Genomic DNA, 12,226 nt, shown 5'->3' with positions numbered 1-12,226 from the left:
ATAATAGTATAGATACATTTTTCAGTTTCATGTGGGAATGTTCTTTGACCTAAATGTTCAGTCCCATAATCTTTTTTTTCTGATTGCTGTAAATTGTGTAAAATAACTCCAGGAATAACAATCCACTTATCAATCCCTGCTGCTTCAGCGTCAATGTATGCATAATGCCCTGCTGGTGTTTGTTTACCAGGTTACTGTGATGACATGGTATGTCAATTTGTAAAAGCTGCAGCCAACCACTGGCTGTAGTGAGATCACCTCTGCAGCCAGTGATTGGCAGCAGTGGTCACTTGTCGTGTTATCAGGTTTCAACTGGAGCCTTATTACCAGAGATTGGTATAAACCAGGGAAGCAATGGTATGGTAACTGTAGGGAAGATTGTCAAAGTTTTACTACTTTTGTTATTTTAGACTACTTAAAGACATGTATGTATTTGACAACCAATTTAAATATTTTCTCCGGAAATAGAAAAAATAAATACAGTGGTCAACAACAACTTTAAATAAAACAGGTCACCCACTCACACCTAAATTGTCATTCCATTGATTGACAACACTAGACTCTAATTTCACCTTCACCTGCAAATCCTAACGGTTCACATACTTTTGCTACTCACAGATGTGATTTTGGATAATTTTCCTCATGAAAGAAAATAACAAAGTGTAATATTTTTACTAATTTTGTTTAATTTGGTTCTGTTTATTTTTAGGACTTGTGTGAAAATCTATTAAGAAATCTAGAAAATTCTGAAGGGTTCACAAACTTTCAAGCACCACTGTAACTAAAGGAAATATCATTATAAATACATTCCTAAATACATGTATAGGGAATTTTTCAGCAGGTCTTTGCCACCTAATCTGAGAGCAGCAGAATGTAAGCACAGAGACCCTAATTCCAGTGTGGTGTCACTTACTGGGCTGCATGCTGCCGTTTTGATAAAATCACTGTTTTTTATCAACAGGAGATTATCACTAGAGGACTACTTGGCCTGCAACCAGGCAGTCCAGCCAATCACCACCTACTGATTGGCAGCTTTCTACCTATGCACAGTCTACACAGACAGCCATCAATCAGTGGTGTGGACAGACTTATATAGAGCTCAGCATTCAAAGAACTGGTAGTTCTGCAGCAGATAAAACAGTGATTTTAGCAAAACGGCAGCAAGGAGCTCAGTAAGTGATGCAGAATCTCTGCCCCTACATCATTCTGCTCAGATGGGGTAGAAATATGTGGTGACTGATTCCCTTTGATCAGAAAATCACACTAAATTTTTTTAGGGAGATAATCATTATAGAATTAAATTGTTTTACTTGTTACACTGACAGAAACCTGTCATAGAATGCTTGGGCAGATGCCTGTGAGTATGTCCAGTAGAAAGTTCTGTTGCAATAACTTGGAGATAACCTACACATGCTGTCATTCAGGAAGACTGGGCGGACAGCAGTGTGAACAGCCTCTTCTTACTTCAGCAGTCCTGTTATCTCCAGTATTAGATCAGAAACAAAGGGTGGACAGCAGTGTGAGCAGCCTCTTCTTACCTCAGCAGTCATGGTATCTCCAGGGTTAGATCAGAAACACAAGGTGGACAGTAGCGTGAGTAGCCTCTTCTTATCTCAGCACCACTGGGTTATCCAATTTTAGATCAGAAATACAGGGTGGACAGCAGTGTGAGCAGCCTCTTCTTACCACAGCACCCCTGACATCTCCAGTATTAGATCAGAAAGACATGGTGGGCTGGTGGGCAGCAGTGTGAGCAGTCTCTTTTTCATGACTCTGTTGCCGAGTGTCCCAGGACAATGAGCTTCTTCCCTGTCCCCAACAGTAGAGGCAACCTAGCTCACCCTGTTCCCCACTTTACTTCTGATGGTGACGTTGATGGGGCCACGTACCTTGCCTTAGCTCCTTAATCCACCTCAGTCTGTAACCTTCCCCCACCCAAGGAGGAGAGAAGTAGTAGTGTACCATAATACACCAATCAGACTAATAAGGTAATATGAACAGGGGTAACAAAAAATACCAAACACATAAATATACTCATACATATAACAGAGGAATGCATCAGGGAGTGGAGGATGGGGTTAAACAAAATTAGGAGAAGAAAGGAAATTATAACTCACTCAAAACCTAGCAACAGTCACAGATAAACCTACCAAACACCTTCTCCTATAATAACCAACAACAACCTCCAGCCATGCAGGCATGCAGCATAAGCTAGCTTGACAATGAGTGCTAGCCAGAACCCAAATTATGTAGGAGTCGGAGATGGGTGTGGCGAGCAGTGTACAGCTGAGAGCCTAAATGCTCCAAGAGCTCTCAACAAACCCCTGCACTGCCAAAATAAATTTACACCGCTTAATAATAAGGTGAATGCTTCTAATCAATGCAGCAGTAGGAGAAATCAGACACTGCAGTCTTCTGGCTCCTCTATGTCGCGGGAAACCCTCAGCACTCCTGGTATTTCCAGTATTAGATCAGAATATCCACTGGGATCATATCTTCCTACACATGAAGGGTGCAGGGGGTGTTTCCTCCCCATGCTCACAGGCACCTGTCCTATTAACATGCTAATGTTTCTGTGAGTGTAAAAAGTCAACGGTCATTTCAACTCTTTAGTGTTTACTTCTCTATACAAAACTTTTCTTATTTGTTAATTACAGATATTGAGGATTTTATTTATAACATATTCTTTTGTTATTTCTTTCTGTTCCAATAGAGAAGCTCTTTAATTTTTATTTACCGTAATTTGCTTATTAACTTCTGTATTTTGATGATTACAGCGGTTTGGATAATAAGTGTTCTGTATACCCACTGACATTTGATAAAAATGAAAACATGGCTGCTAAGAAGAAATCAGTGGCGATGCACACCAACTACTTGTCTGCCTGCAGCTTCACCAACTCCGACATGCAGGTAAATGATGTACAGAGGTCTCTCATTTACTGATTCAATATCCCTTATTCCATTTAGGTGGGTAATAATAAGTATAAATTATAGAATTTTATCAGCCTGGAGACACCAGTGGGGGATGCCTACTGTGTATAACTTCATACGGCTCTCATTGAGCTTCTGGTAATCGCTGTAAGTAACCAGAATTGTATCATTTAAAGGGTTTCTCCATTACTTTTATATTGATGACTGATAACCAGGATAGTAACTAACAAATTAAAGCTCATCTGAAAGCGACAATATGTACACAATGTGTATAGGAAATTGGAACTGCATTACTAGTGTAGAAAACATGTTAAAAAAGGTACGTTGTGCAGAAATCGGGCAATTCATGTGAACGCAACAGCCAGCAACAAGATGTACGCCTTTGTTGGGACCCTGAACCTAACATGATGCCTCTCCCGGGCTAAAAGCCTACAATTATATGGGCAGGTAGGATCAAGTTCTATTTAGGCTGATGTATGGTGTGCTCAGTTAGAGGACGTGTACTACAAATGTAAAAAACTGTCACTTCAAAACAGAAAAAGACAAGTGCGAACATTTGCAAGCTAAGAGAGCCACTCTATAGAACTAACACCTATCACCAGGAAAAAAAAAATTGGATCAGTAAACTGAATTTCAATAAAAAAAATTTCTTCTTTATTTCATTCTTAAAAAAAAAAAAAAAAGTCCAGACAGATGATAAAATCATGTAGAATGCTACATGATTTTATCATCTGTCTGGATTAATTTTTTTTTAAAGTATGAAATAAAGAAGAATTTTTTTTATTGAAATTCAGTTTGCTGATCCAATTTTTTTTCCCCTAACTTATCTGATGGTCAAACGGAATCTGGATCCTAACTGCAGTGTCAGAGACTATCTACCATATAATATACGGTGAGGCACCATTCCCTTTCTTTTGTTTGCTTTATCACCAGGAAAGGTCATCAATATTAGATCAGTGGGGATTCGACAACCAGCACCCCCATGACAGCTGTTCTTGGTGTTGACTGATTATCAGCACTGGCAATCGGCTAATTAATGGGGGGCACCAGCTATTGCACCCCACTGATCTAATATTGATGAGCTACTCTTCGGATACGTCATCAATATATAAGTACTAGATGGTGGCCCAATTGTAACGCATCGGGTATTCTAGAATATGTATGCATGTATGTACGTCACGCTTAGCACAGCCACGTAGTATATAGCACAGCCACGTAGTATATAACACATTCAGCCATGTAGTATATAGGACAGCCACGTAGTATATAGGACAGCCACATAGTATATAGCAGCCACATAGTATATAGCACAGCCCACATAGTGTATAGCACAGCCACGTAGTATATAGCAGCCACATAGTATATAACACAGCCCACGTAATATATAGCACAGCCACGTAATATATAGCACAGCACATGCAGTATATAACACAGGCCACATAGTATATAACACAGCCCACGCAGTATATAACACTGCCCACGTAGTATATAACAGCCAGGCAGTATATAACACAGCCCACATAATATATAGCCCAGCCCACGTAGTATATAACACAGCCCATGTAGTATATAACACAGGCCACGCAGTATATAACACAGCCCACGCAGTATATAACAGAGCCCACGCAGTATATAACACAGCCCACGCAGTATATAACACAGCCCACGTAGTATATAACACAGCCCACGTAGTATATAGCAATGTGGGCACCATATCCCTGTTAAAAAAAAATAAATAAAATAAAAAATAGTTATATACTCACCCTCCGGCGTCCACCGAAGTTCTCGAGACCTCTAAGTCATCTGGGTAATTTCACAATGCATCACTGGGAACGGAAGCTGGCGGCAGCATCGCGCGCATCGGTGAACGGTGGAAGGTGAGAATAGCACAATTGTTTTTTTGTATTATTATTTTTAACATTATGTCTTTTTACTATTGATGCTGCATAGGCAGCATCAATAGTAAAAAGTTGATCCTGGATGGGGCAACACATTGGCACTGACTGGAGGGAAGTAGGGAGGGGGCACTGACTTGAGGAGAGTAGGGAGGGGCCGGACTAAGCCTGTCGCTGACTGGTCGCGCCCGGCCGGCCGTGACCAATCAGCGATGCAGGATTTCCATTACGGAAGTTAGTTACAGACAAACAGACGGAAGTACCCCTTAGACAATTATATATATAGATTAGAGTAACCCTTCAAGATGTTATCCTTCAGGTCAGTGCTTGGTCCCATGTCACCACTGACTATCGCAATGGCATGGCCTGCCTCTATACTGACGCTGTGTATTTGATTTAGTATTATTTTTTGCCTGTCATAATTATAATCGCCTGCCTGGGCTGGTACCTTCACTCAGTAATGTGTTGTAACCATTTGCCGTCTATCCCTTATGTATTCAGCAGTTTGTGACCCAGACTCTTCAAAGTTCAAATCATTAAAGTAGATCTGTCAGCGGCTTGTACAGGACAAGCTGCGTACGTTATCAAAGAGTTCTCTTAGACCTGAGGAGGCTGGTGTACTTAGTTTGGAAATCCATGTCACTATGGCTGTATAACCCTGGGCGAATGTTTTCTCATCTATTATTAAAATGAGCATTTTATTAGTCTAGTGCCTGGTGCACAGATCATAGCCCTAAATGTGAAGACAAATGTGAAAGTATGACAAAGATGTAAAGGTTTGGAACAAAGAACACAAGTATGTATTGTTAATAAACAGCTGGACTCGACCTGTCAGTTACTAAAGATATTTTGGGGCTTGAAATGTTTGCTTCTTGTTGCTACTGTATCCAAGCAATTTCTAGGACTGGTGTTTTCTAAATCTTCATAGGAAAATATGAAACTTTTTTTATATACTCATATGAGTCACAGGAACAAGTTCAGTCTTGTCACTGTGAACTTTTTAGCAGACTGCCAGATTACGTAAGTCCGAACCCTTTGTGATCAGGTATGTAAGGCATGTAATAACATTACCAATAATACATAGAATTACCGTAGTTCAGAATGCAAAGTCAGGAGACAACTAATAGTAGCAGCTAGCTCATTAGTAAAAAGACCTGGATGAAAATTGCTTTACGAAAACTATCCAAAAACAGCAGCCATCTAGTAATTCTACAAATCAAAATACTGCAACAATAATATATTACTAAAAATCCAAATAAAAGTCTGTGACTGTAGCTTCAGGAAACTTCCATAACTTTGGACATTAAGTCCCAACCAGTTTATTAAGGTTTTAGTCTTTGGAGATAAAATCTTGATTTTTACATCACTGAAAACTTTAAATGTAAAAGAAAAATGTATAAGAGCAAATTTATCAATGCAATTACATTAGTTTTCCTTTGTACTTTTGATTGAAAAGTATTATGGTCAGGCCCAGTGATGTATATTTCATGCCTCCTGTCACTTTTTCAGGTACTTATAAAATTATTTTAAGTATTGGAAAAAATGGGACATTGCACATCGTAGCTCATTTATAGAAATTTTCAGACGATTCTTCAGAAATAGTTACAACAGAGTACACAATGAAATGATGACGACTGTGCTCACAATACGAAAATTACGTGCGAGGATGATTGACTAAAAATTGTACAAAATCTGAATTGTGTACAGAGGCCTTAAAAACCTGCTTAGTAATTCAGAACAAGATGAGCAGGGCAGGTGTGACTACTTCTTTACCCAATCTCAGTCCTGAATCATTTGAGACGGTCTAAGAACAATAGATACACTGCCTAAAGTCATGTACACATGGTTGTACAGAGCTGTTATAGGGCTCCTCAATATTTCATGGAATCTGCAAGAAAACAATTGTGTAATGCTACAATACATACCCCTATGTATACAAGGTAGAGCCACCAGTAACCTTTTGTAGAAGGCGTAAAACCACCGGTAACCTTTTTTTTGCACGTAAATGACCCACCAATCAACTCATGATCATCATTAATATGTTGACCTTGTTCTTCCATAAAATGTTTTTAATCACTTCATAATATGGTTAGTTGCTTAAATGAACGAATTATTTGGATACACGACATGATGGCAAACTATGCCTGTCAATAATCCAAAGCAGCAGTGACTGCAAGGACACGTACTGCCCTCCAGGACCAGGGCATGATGATGTGTGAACAAATAGGGAGGAAGGACCTGATATGGTTCAGAAACATATTTTAATGGACATGGAAATAAAGAGGACCTTTCACCAAGTTTTTCATTTGAACTGGACACATAATGTAACAGTGGCTGCAGAGTGGAATCAAACGTTGTTTGTTTTTTAATTGTGCCTCTTCATTGCAGAGATATTAGCAAAGTATTTGGCACCTAAAAAATTAACCTTTGTTACGTACAAGTGGATGTTATCATATTTTTTACTGAGGACGTGTACTTCTTCCTGTATGAGCTGCCCAATTATAAGAAGGCAGCAACAGAGCAAAAAAACAAAACACATCCCCACCATAGCATGTTTCTCAGTTTCAGTTTGTGAGATGGAATGATGCAACTCTGGCCTCCTGGTCTAACCTAATGCATGACTGCAAAAGTGCTAGGAGATTACACCACAGATGAGAGCAGATACAGTCCCTGTGGGGGAAGGGGCACAACAGATGAGTTTAGCTGTGTCACATTACAAACCCTTCTATCAACTCTCCTCCTCTTATAACACTGCCCCCCTCATGCACACACACTGCCTGTCCAGAGTTATTTCCGTAGTCACACTATGAGCTTTGGGCACAACTTAAATAAGTGTGACTCATCTCCGGGCAGGAAGTGTGAAGAAACAGCAGCACTGAAGAGCTGACAATGCTAGAAGAGGAGGAAAACTGATAGAAAGTTTTGTAATGTGAAACAGCTAAACTCAGTTGTGCTGCACCTTTCCCCCACAGGGACATTATGAGAAGGGTGTTACATCTGTGCTCTAATCTCTCAGCACTTTCTAATTATGCAGGAGGTTAGACCAGGAGATGAGAGCTGTATCATTGCATCTCATACACTGACAAACCTAAGGTATTGTGGGGGCTTGCTCTTTTCTGCTGTGTTGCTGCCTGCATATGATTAGCGACTGATACAGGGGAAAGAAGTACACAGCACAGAAGAACAATGTAATATACCTTCAGTGCTTATTTAGGTTGCACACTCTGGCTGGCACTTCTGTGTTGCTTCCTGCTAATGGTTGGTCAGTGTCATACAGGAGGCAGAAGAACACACCTCCCAGTGTATCTGATAACACCCACTTAGACTTCACAAAAGGTACCGTAACTCATTAGGTGCCAAATACTTTGATTGCTAATAATTCTGCAACAGAAAGGCAAAATGTTGAAAAGCAAAAAGTTTTCTTTCACTCCACAGCCGATACTACATTGTGTATCCTGTTCAATGTGAAAAAATTGGTGAAAAGTCCTCTATAAATAATGATTTCAAACCACAACCTTGTCTGAGTACTGATGACAGTGCTGCTATTGATCCGGTTTTGCTTCTGTTGCATAGTTTGTGTTAGGAATTGTACACAAATTTACATCCTGATTAATCATTGTGTTAACTTAAGACAGAATTCTGGCGTAAAACATGTTCAAGTGTCAAAGTATTTTAGTGCAACACGAAGCTGCTCCAAAATGTTGCAACCCTTGGTATTTTCACGTCAGTTTCGGGAATCTCTGCCAAAATGGTGCTTGGGTGGGACGTGGTGTGGCAAGGCCCTCCTGGCAAATTTATTAAAAAAGTAGCAGTGTTCCTTTCGCAGATTGAAGTACAATTTCTTCCGAGGCGCATCTGAATGAATTAGGTGCATGTTTTTCCTGCACACCCTTCATTAAGACTGGTGTACAAAAACGCCAATCTTAAGGAATGGTACCCTAGTGCTGTGATATTAGCCATATTTATATATATCTAGAACTCCTTTAAAAATGAAGTGTATAGATTCTACAGTATGTACAGTATGTGCAGAAAATCTGTGTATCTATGTCTGATCCAGACTATGCTTGATTTTACATTCAGATTCTGACTGCCAGTGGAGATGGGACATGTGCCCTCTGGGACGTGGAGAGTGGTCAGCTGCTGCAAAGTTTTCATGGGCATGGTGCAGATGTTTTGTGCCTGGACCTTGCACCATCTGAAACTGGAAATACCTTTGTATCTGGAGTAAGTAATGGAATATTGGAAACCATATGGGACCAACAATATTATCAGGATAAGAATATACAGGGTGGGCCATTTATATGGATACACCTAAATAAAATGGGAATGGTTGGTGATATCAACTTCCTGTTTGTGGCAAATTTTGGATCCAACTTTATTTTTTCCAATGGGAAGAGGATCATGTGACACATCAAATTTATTGAAAATTTCGCAAGAAAAACAATAGTGTGTTTGGTTTTAACATAACTTTATTCTTTCATGAGTTATTTACAAGTTTATGACCACTTATAAAATGGTTTGAAAGTGCTGCCCATTGTGTTGGATTGCCAATGAAACCCTCTTGACACACTGATAGCAACACCGCAGAAGAAATGCTAGTTTAAGGGGGTCAGATTCCTTTTAGGAATGCTCATACCTGACACCCATAATGTGATGGTGCATCATCTTGCTGGAAAAACTCCATGTAGCAATTTCAGATATCCAGTGGCATTGAGGTTTCCATTGATGAAGAATGGCCCCACTATCTTTGTACCCCATATACCACACCATACCATCAATTATGGGTGTCAGGTCCGAGCATTCCTACATGAACAGTTTTCTGGAAAGTGGATTGGTTGTCGTTGGCCAGTTGAATGCCCACCAAGATCTCCCAATCTGACCCCCTTAGACTTTTATCTTTGGGGTCATCTGAAGGAAATTGTCTATGCTGTGAAGATACTAGATGTGCAGCATCTGAAACAACTGATACTGGAAGCCTGTGCTAGCATTTCTTCTGCGGTGTTGCTATCAGTGTGTCAAGAGTGGGAGAAGAGGATTGCATTGACAATTCAACACAATGGGCAGCACTTTGAATACATTTTATAAGTGGTCATAAACTTGTAAATAACTCATGAAAGAATAAAGTGACATTAAAACCAAGCACACCATTGTTTTTCTTGTGAAATTCTCAATATGTTTGATGTGTCACATGATCCTCTTCCCATTGAAAAAAATAAAGTTGGATCCAAAATGGCTTACTTCAAAATGGCCGGCATGGTCACCACCCATCTTGATAAGTTTCCCCCTCCCATATACTAATGTGCCACAAACAGGAAGTTGATATCCCCAACCATTCCCATTTTATTTAGGTGTATACACATAAATGGCCCACCCTGTATTCTGTTCCTCCTGGTAGAGAGGCTTAGAAATGTTTTCTTGTAAAGAAGCCAATATCATCAGACAAAGTGAGAAGTGATAAATAGTGGTCAGTGAAGGAAGATTGTGGATGCTTTGCTAGTTGAGCAGTGTCCTGGCCAAGTAGGCATCTGTCCAATTATGTCAGAATGCTGTGTATGTGGTAATGACACACCGGAACACAGATCTTCCGCTGTCTGGTATAGAGTTCTGTGTATTGCAACATGTACAGTCATTAACTTGATTGTAGCAGTTCCAAATACAAGATTAGAGTTGTCTAATTTTGCAAAATGTTCCTTAATTTGAATGGACTGAGTGAGTTTGTGTCAGGGTACGCTACAGTACCTGACCAAGTGTAAAAGAAAAAAAAAGCATAACCTTTAGGCCATGTTCACACAGTGCGTTTTTTACTGCAGAACTGCAGCGGTTTTGCCGCTGCGGTTCCGCAGCTGTTTTCCATGCAGGGTACATTACAATGTACCCCTATGGAAAACAGGAACCACTGTGCACACGGTCCTGAATTTCCCTTAAAAAGCCGCGATGAATCGGTGCGGGAAAAAAGAAGGAGCATGTCACTTCTTTCCCCGAAACTGCAGCGGTTCTGCACCCATAGACCTCCATTGTGAGGTCAAACCCGCAGTAAAACCCGCAGATCAAAAATATATCTGCGGGTTTTATTGCGGTTTGTGGTGCAGAACCGCTGCAGCCGGAAGTGCGGGGAAGCGGCCGGAAGTGCGTCGGCGGAAGTGCTTGGGCGGAGAGACATGGAGGCGTACCGTCGCATGGGGATCGTGTCGGCCGTTTGATTGAATTGGTATGTGTGTGTGTCTGTCTGTGTGGTGTGTGTATATGTGTGTGTGTATGCGTGTGTGTGTGTGTGTGTGTCCCCATGCGACGCCACCATTGTGCTAAGTCGCCGTATGGGACTACGACTCCCATCCGGTATTAGGATGGGAGAGTAGTCCCTGTGTCCGGCGACTTAGCACAATTGTAAAGTTACACAAAACACCTACACACAATACACATACATGACACACAGTACAGTACATACAACATATAACACAGAGTATATACTCACCAACAGCACACTGGTAGGCGAAGCCCTCGATCCTCCAGGAAAAAATCACAAAATAAAAAATCAAATTCATACTCCCTGTCCGCAGAATCCATAAAACGAGTGTCCCACGCCGATCGGCTGCTCTCCGGCGATACACTGCCAGGAGCGAAGCTCCTAGCAGTGTATCGCGTACTGTTCCGGAGTTCAATGACTCCGGCGTCTCGGTTAACAGCAGTACAGCTGCGTTGAACTTTCCCACGCAGCACTGCCGTTAAGCGAGAGTGCCGGGGTCAATGACCACCGGTAAACTCGCTCGCGCATGCGCAGTGACACACCGACAGGAACTATGGCTCCTGTCAGTGTGTTGCTACAGCCGTGGAGAGCAGACATGTCTCTGGATGTGTCTGTTCTCCATGGAAAATCTTCGTGGGATACGTGGCACTTAAATACGTGGCAATTAAATACGTGACACGTGGCACTTAAATACGTGATACGTGTCACTTAAATATGTGGCACGTGGCACTGAAATACGTGATACGTGGCACTTAAATACGTGGCACTGAAATACGTGATACGTGGCACTGAAATACGTGATACGTGGCACTGAAATACGTGATACGTGGCACGTGGCACTTAAATACGTGGCACTGAAATACGTGGCACGTGGCACTTAAATACGTGGCACGTGGCACTTAAATACGTGGCACTGAAATACGTGGTACTGAAATACGTGGCACTGAAATACGTGGCACTGAAATACGTGATACGTGGCACTGAAATACGTGATACGTGGCACGTGGCACTTAAATACGTGGCACGTGGCACTGAAATACGTGGCACGTGGCACTGAAATACGTGGCACTGAAATACGTGGCACTGAAATACGTGGCACTGAAATACGTGGCACTGAAATACGTGGCACTGAAATACGTAGCACTGAAATACATGG

At 41.2% G+C, this 12,226-nt stretch overlaps 1 protein-coding gene across 1 annotated transcript in view; it reads left to right on the top strand.

The window, feature by feature from the left end:
* The window catches only part of GNB5 (G protein subunit beta 5), a 54,574-nt gene that overhangs the window by 27,399 nt on the left and 14,949 nt on the right, over window positions 1–12,226 (top strand). The window contains exons 5-6 of the mRNA XM_077263760.1: window positions 2,778–2,910; window positions 8,907–9,050. Of these exons, the coding sequence (XP_077119875.1) occupies window positions 2,778–2,910; window positions 8,907–9,050 (277 nt within the window). The remainder of the gene's footprint in view (window positions 1–2,777; window positions 2,911–8,906; window positions 9,051–12,226) is intronic.

Source organism: Ranitomeya variabilis, chromosome 5 (genome assembly GCF_051348905.1).
Source record: "Ranitomeya variabilis isolate aRanVar5 chromosome 5, aRanVar5.hap1, whole genome shotgun sequence".
Classification (NCBI taxonomy): domain Eukaryota; kingdom Metazoa; phylum Chordata; class Amphibia; order Anura; family Dendrobatidae; genus Ranitomeya; species Ranitomeya variabilis.
Note: the sequence above shows the minus strand (reverse complement) of the source record. Positions and strands in the feature narration are given on the sequence as shown.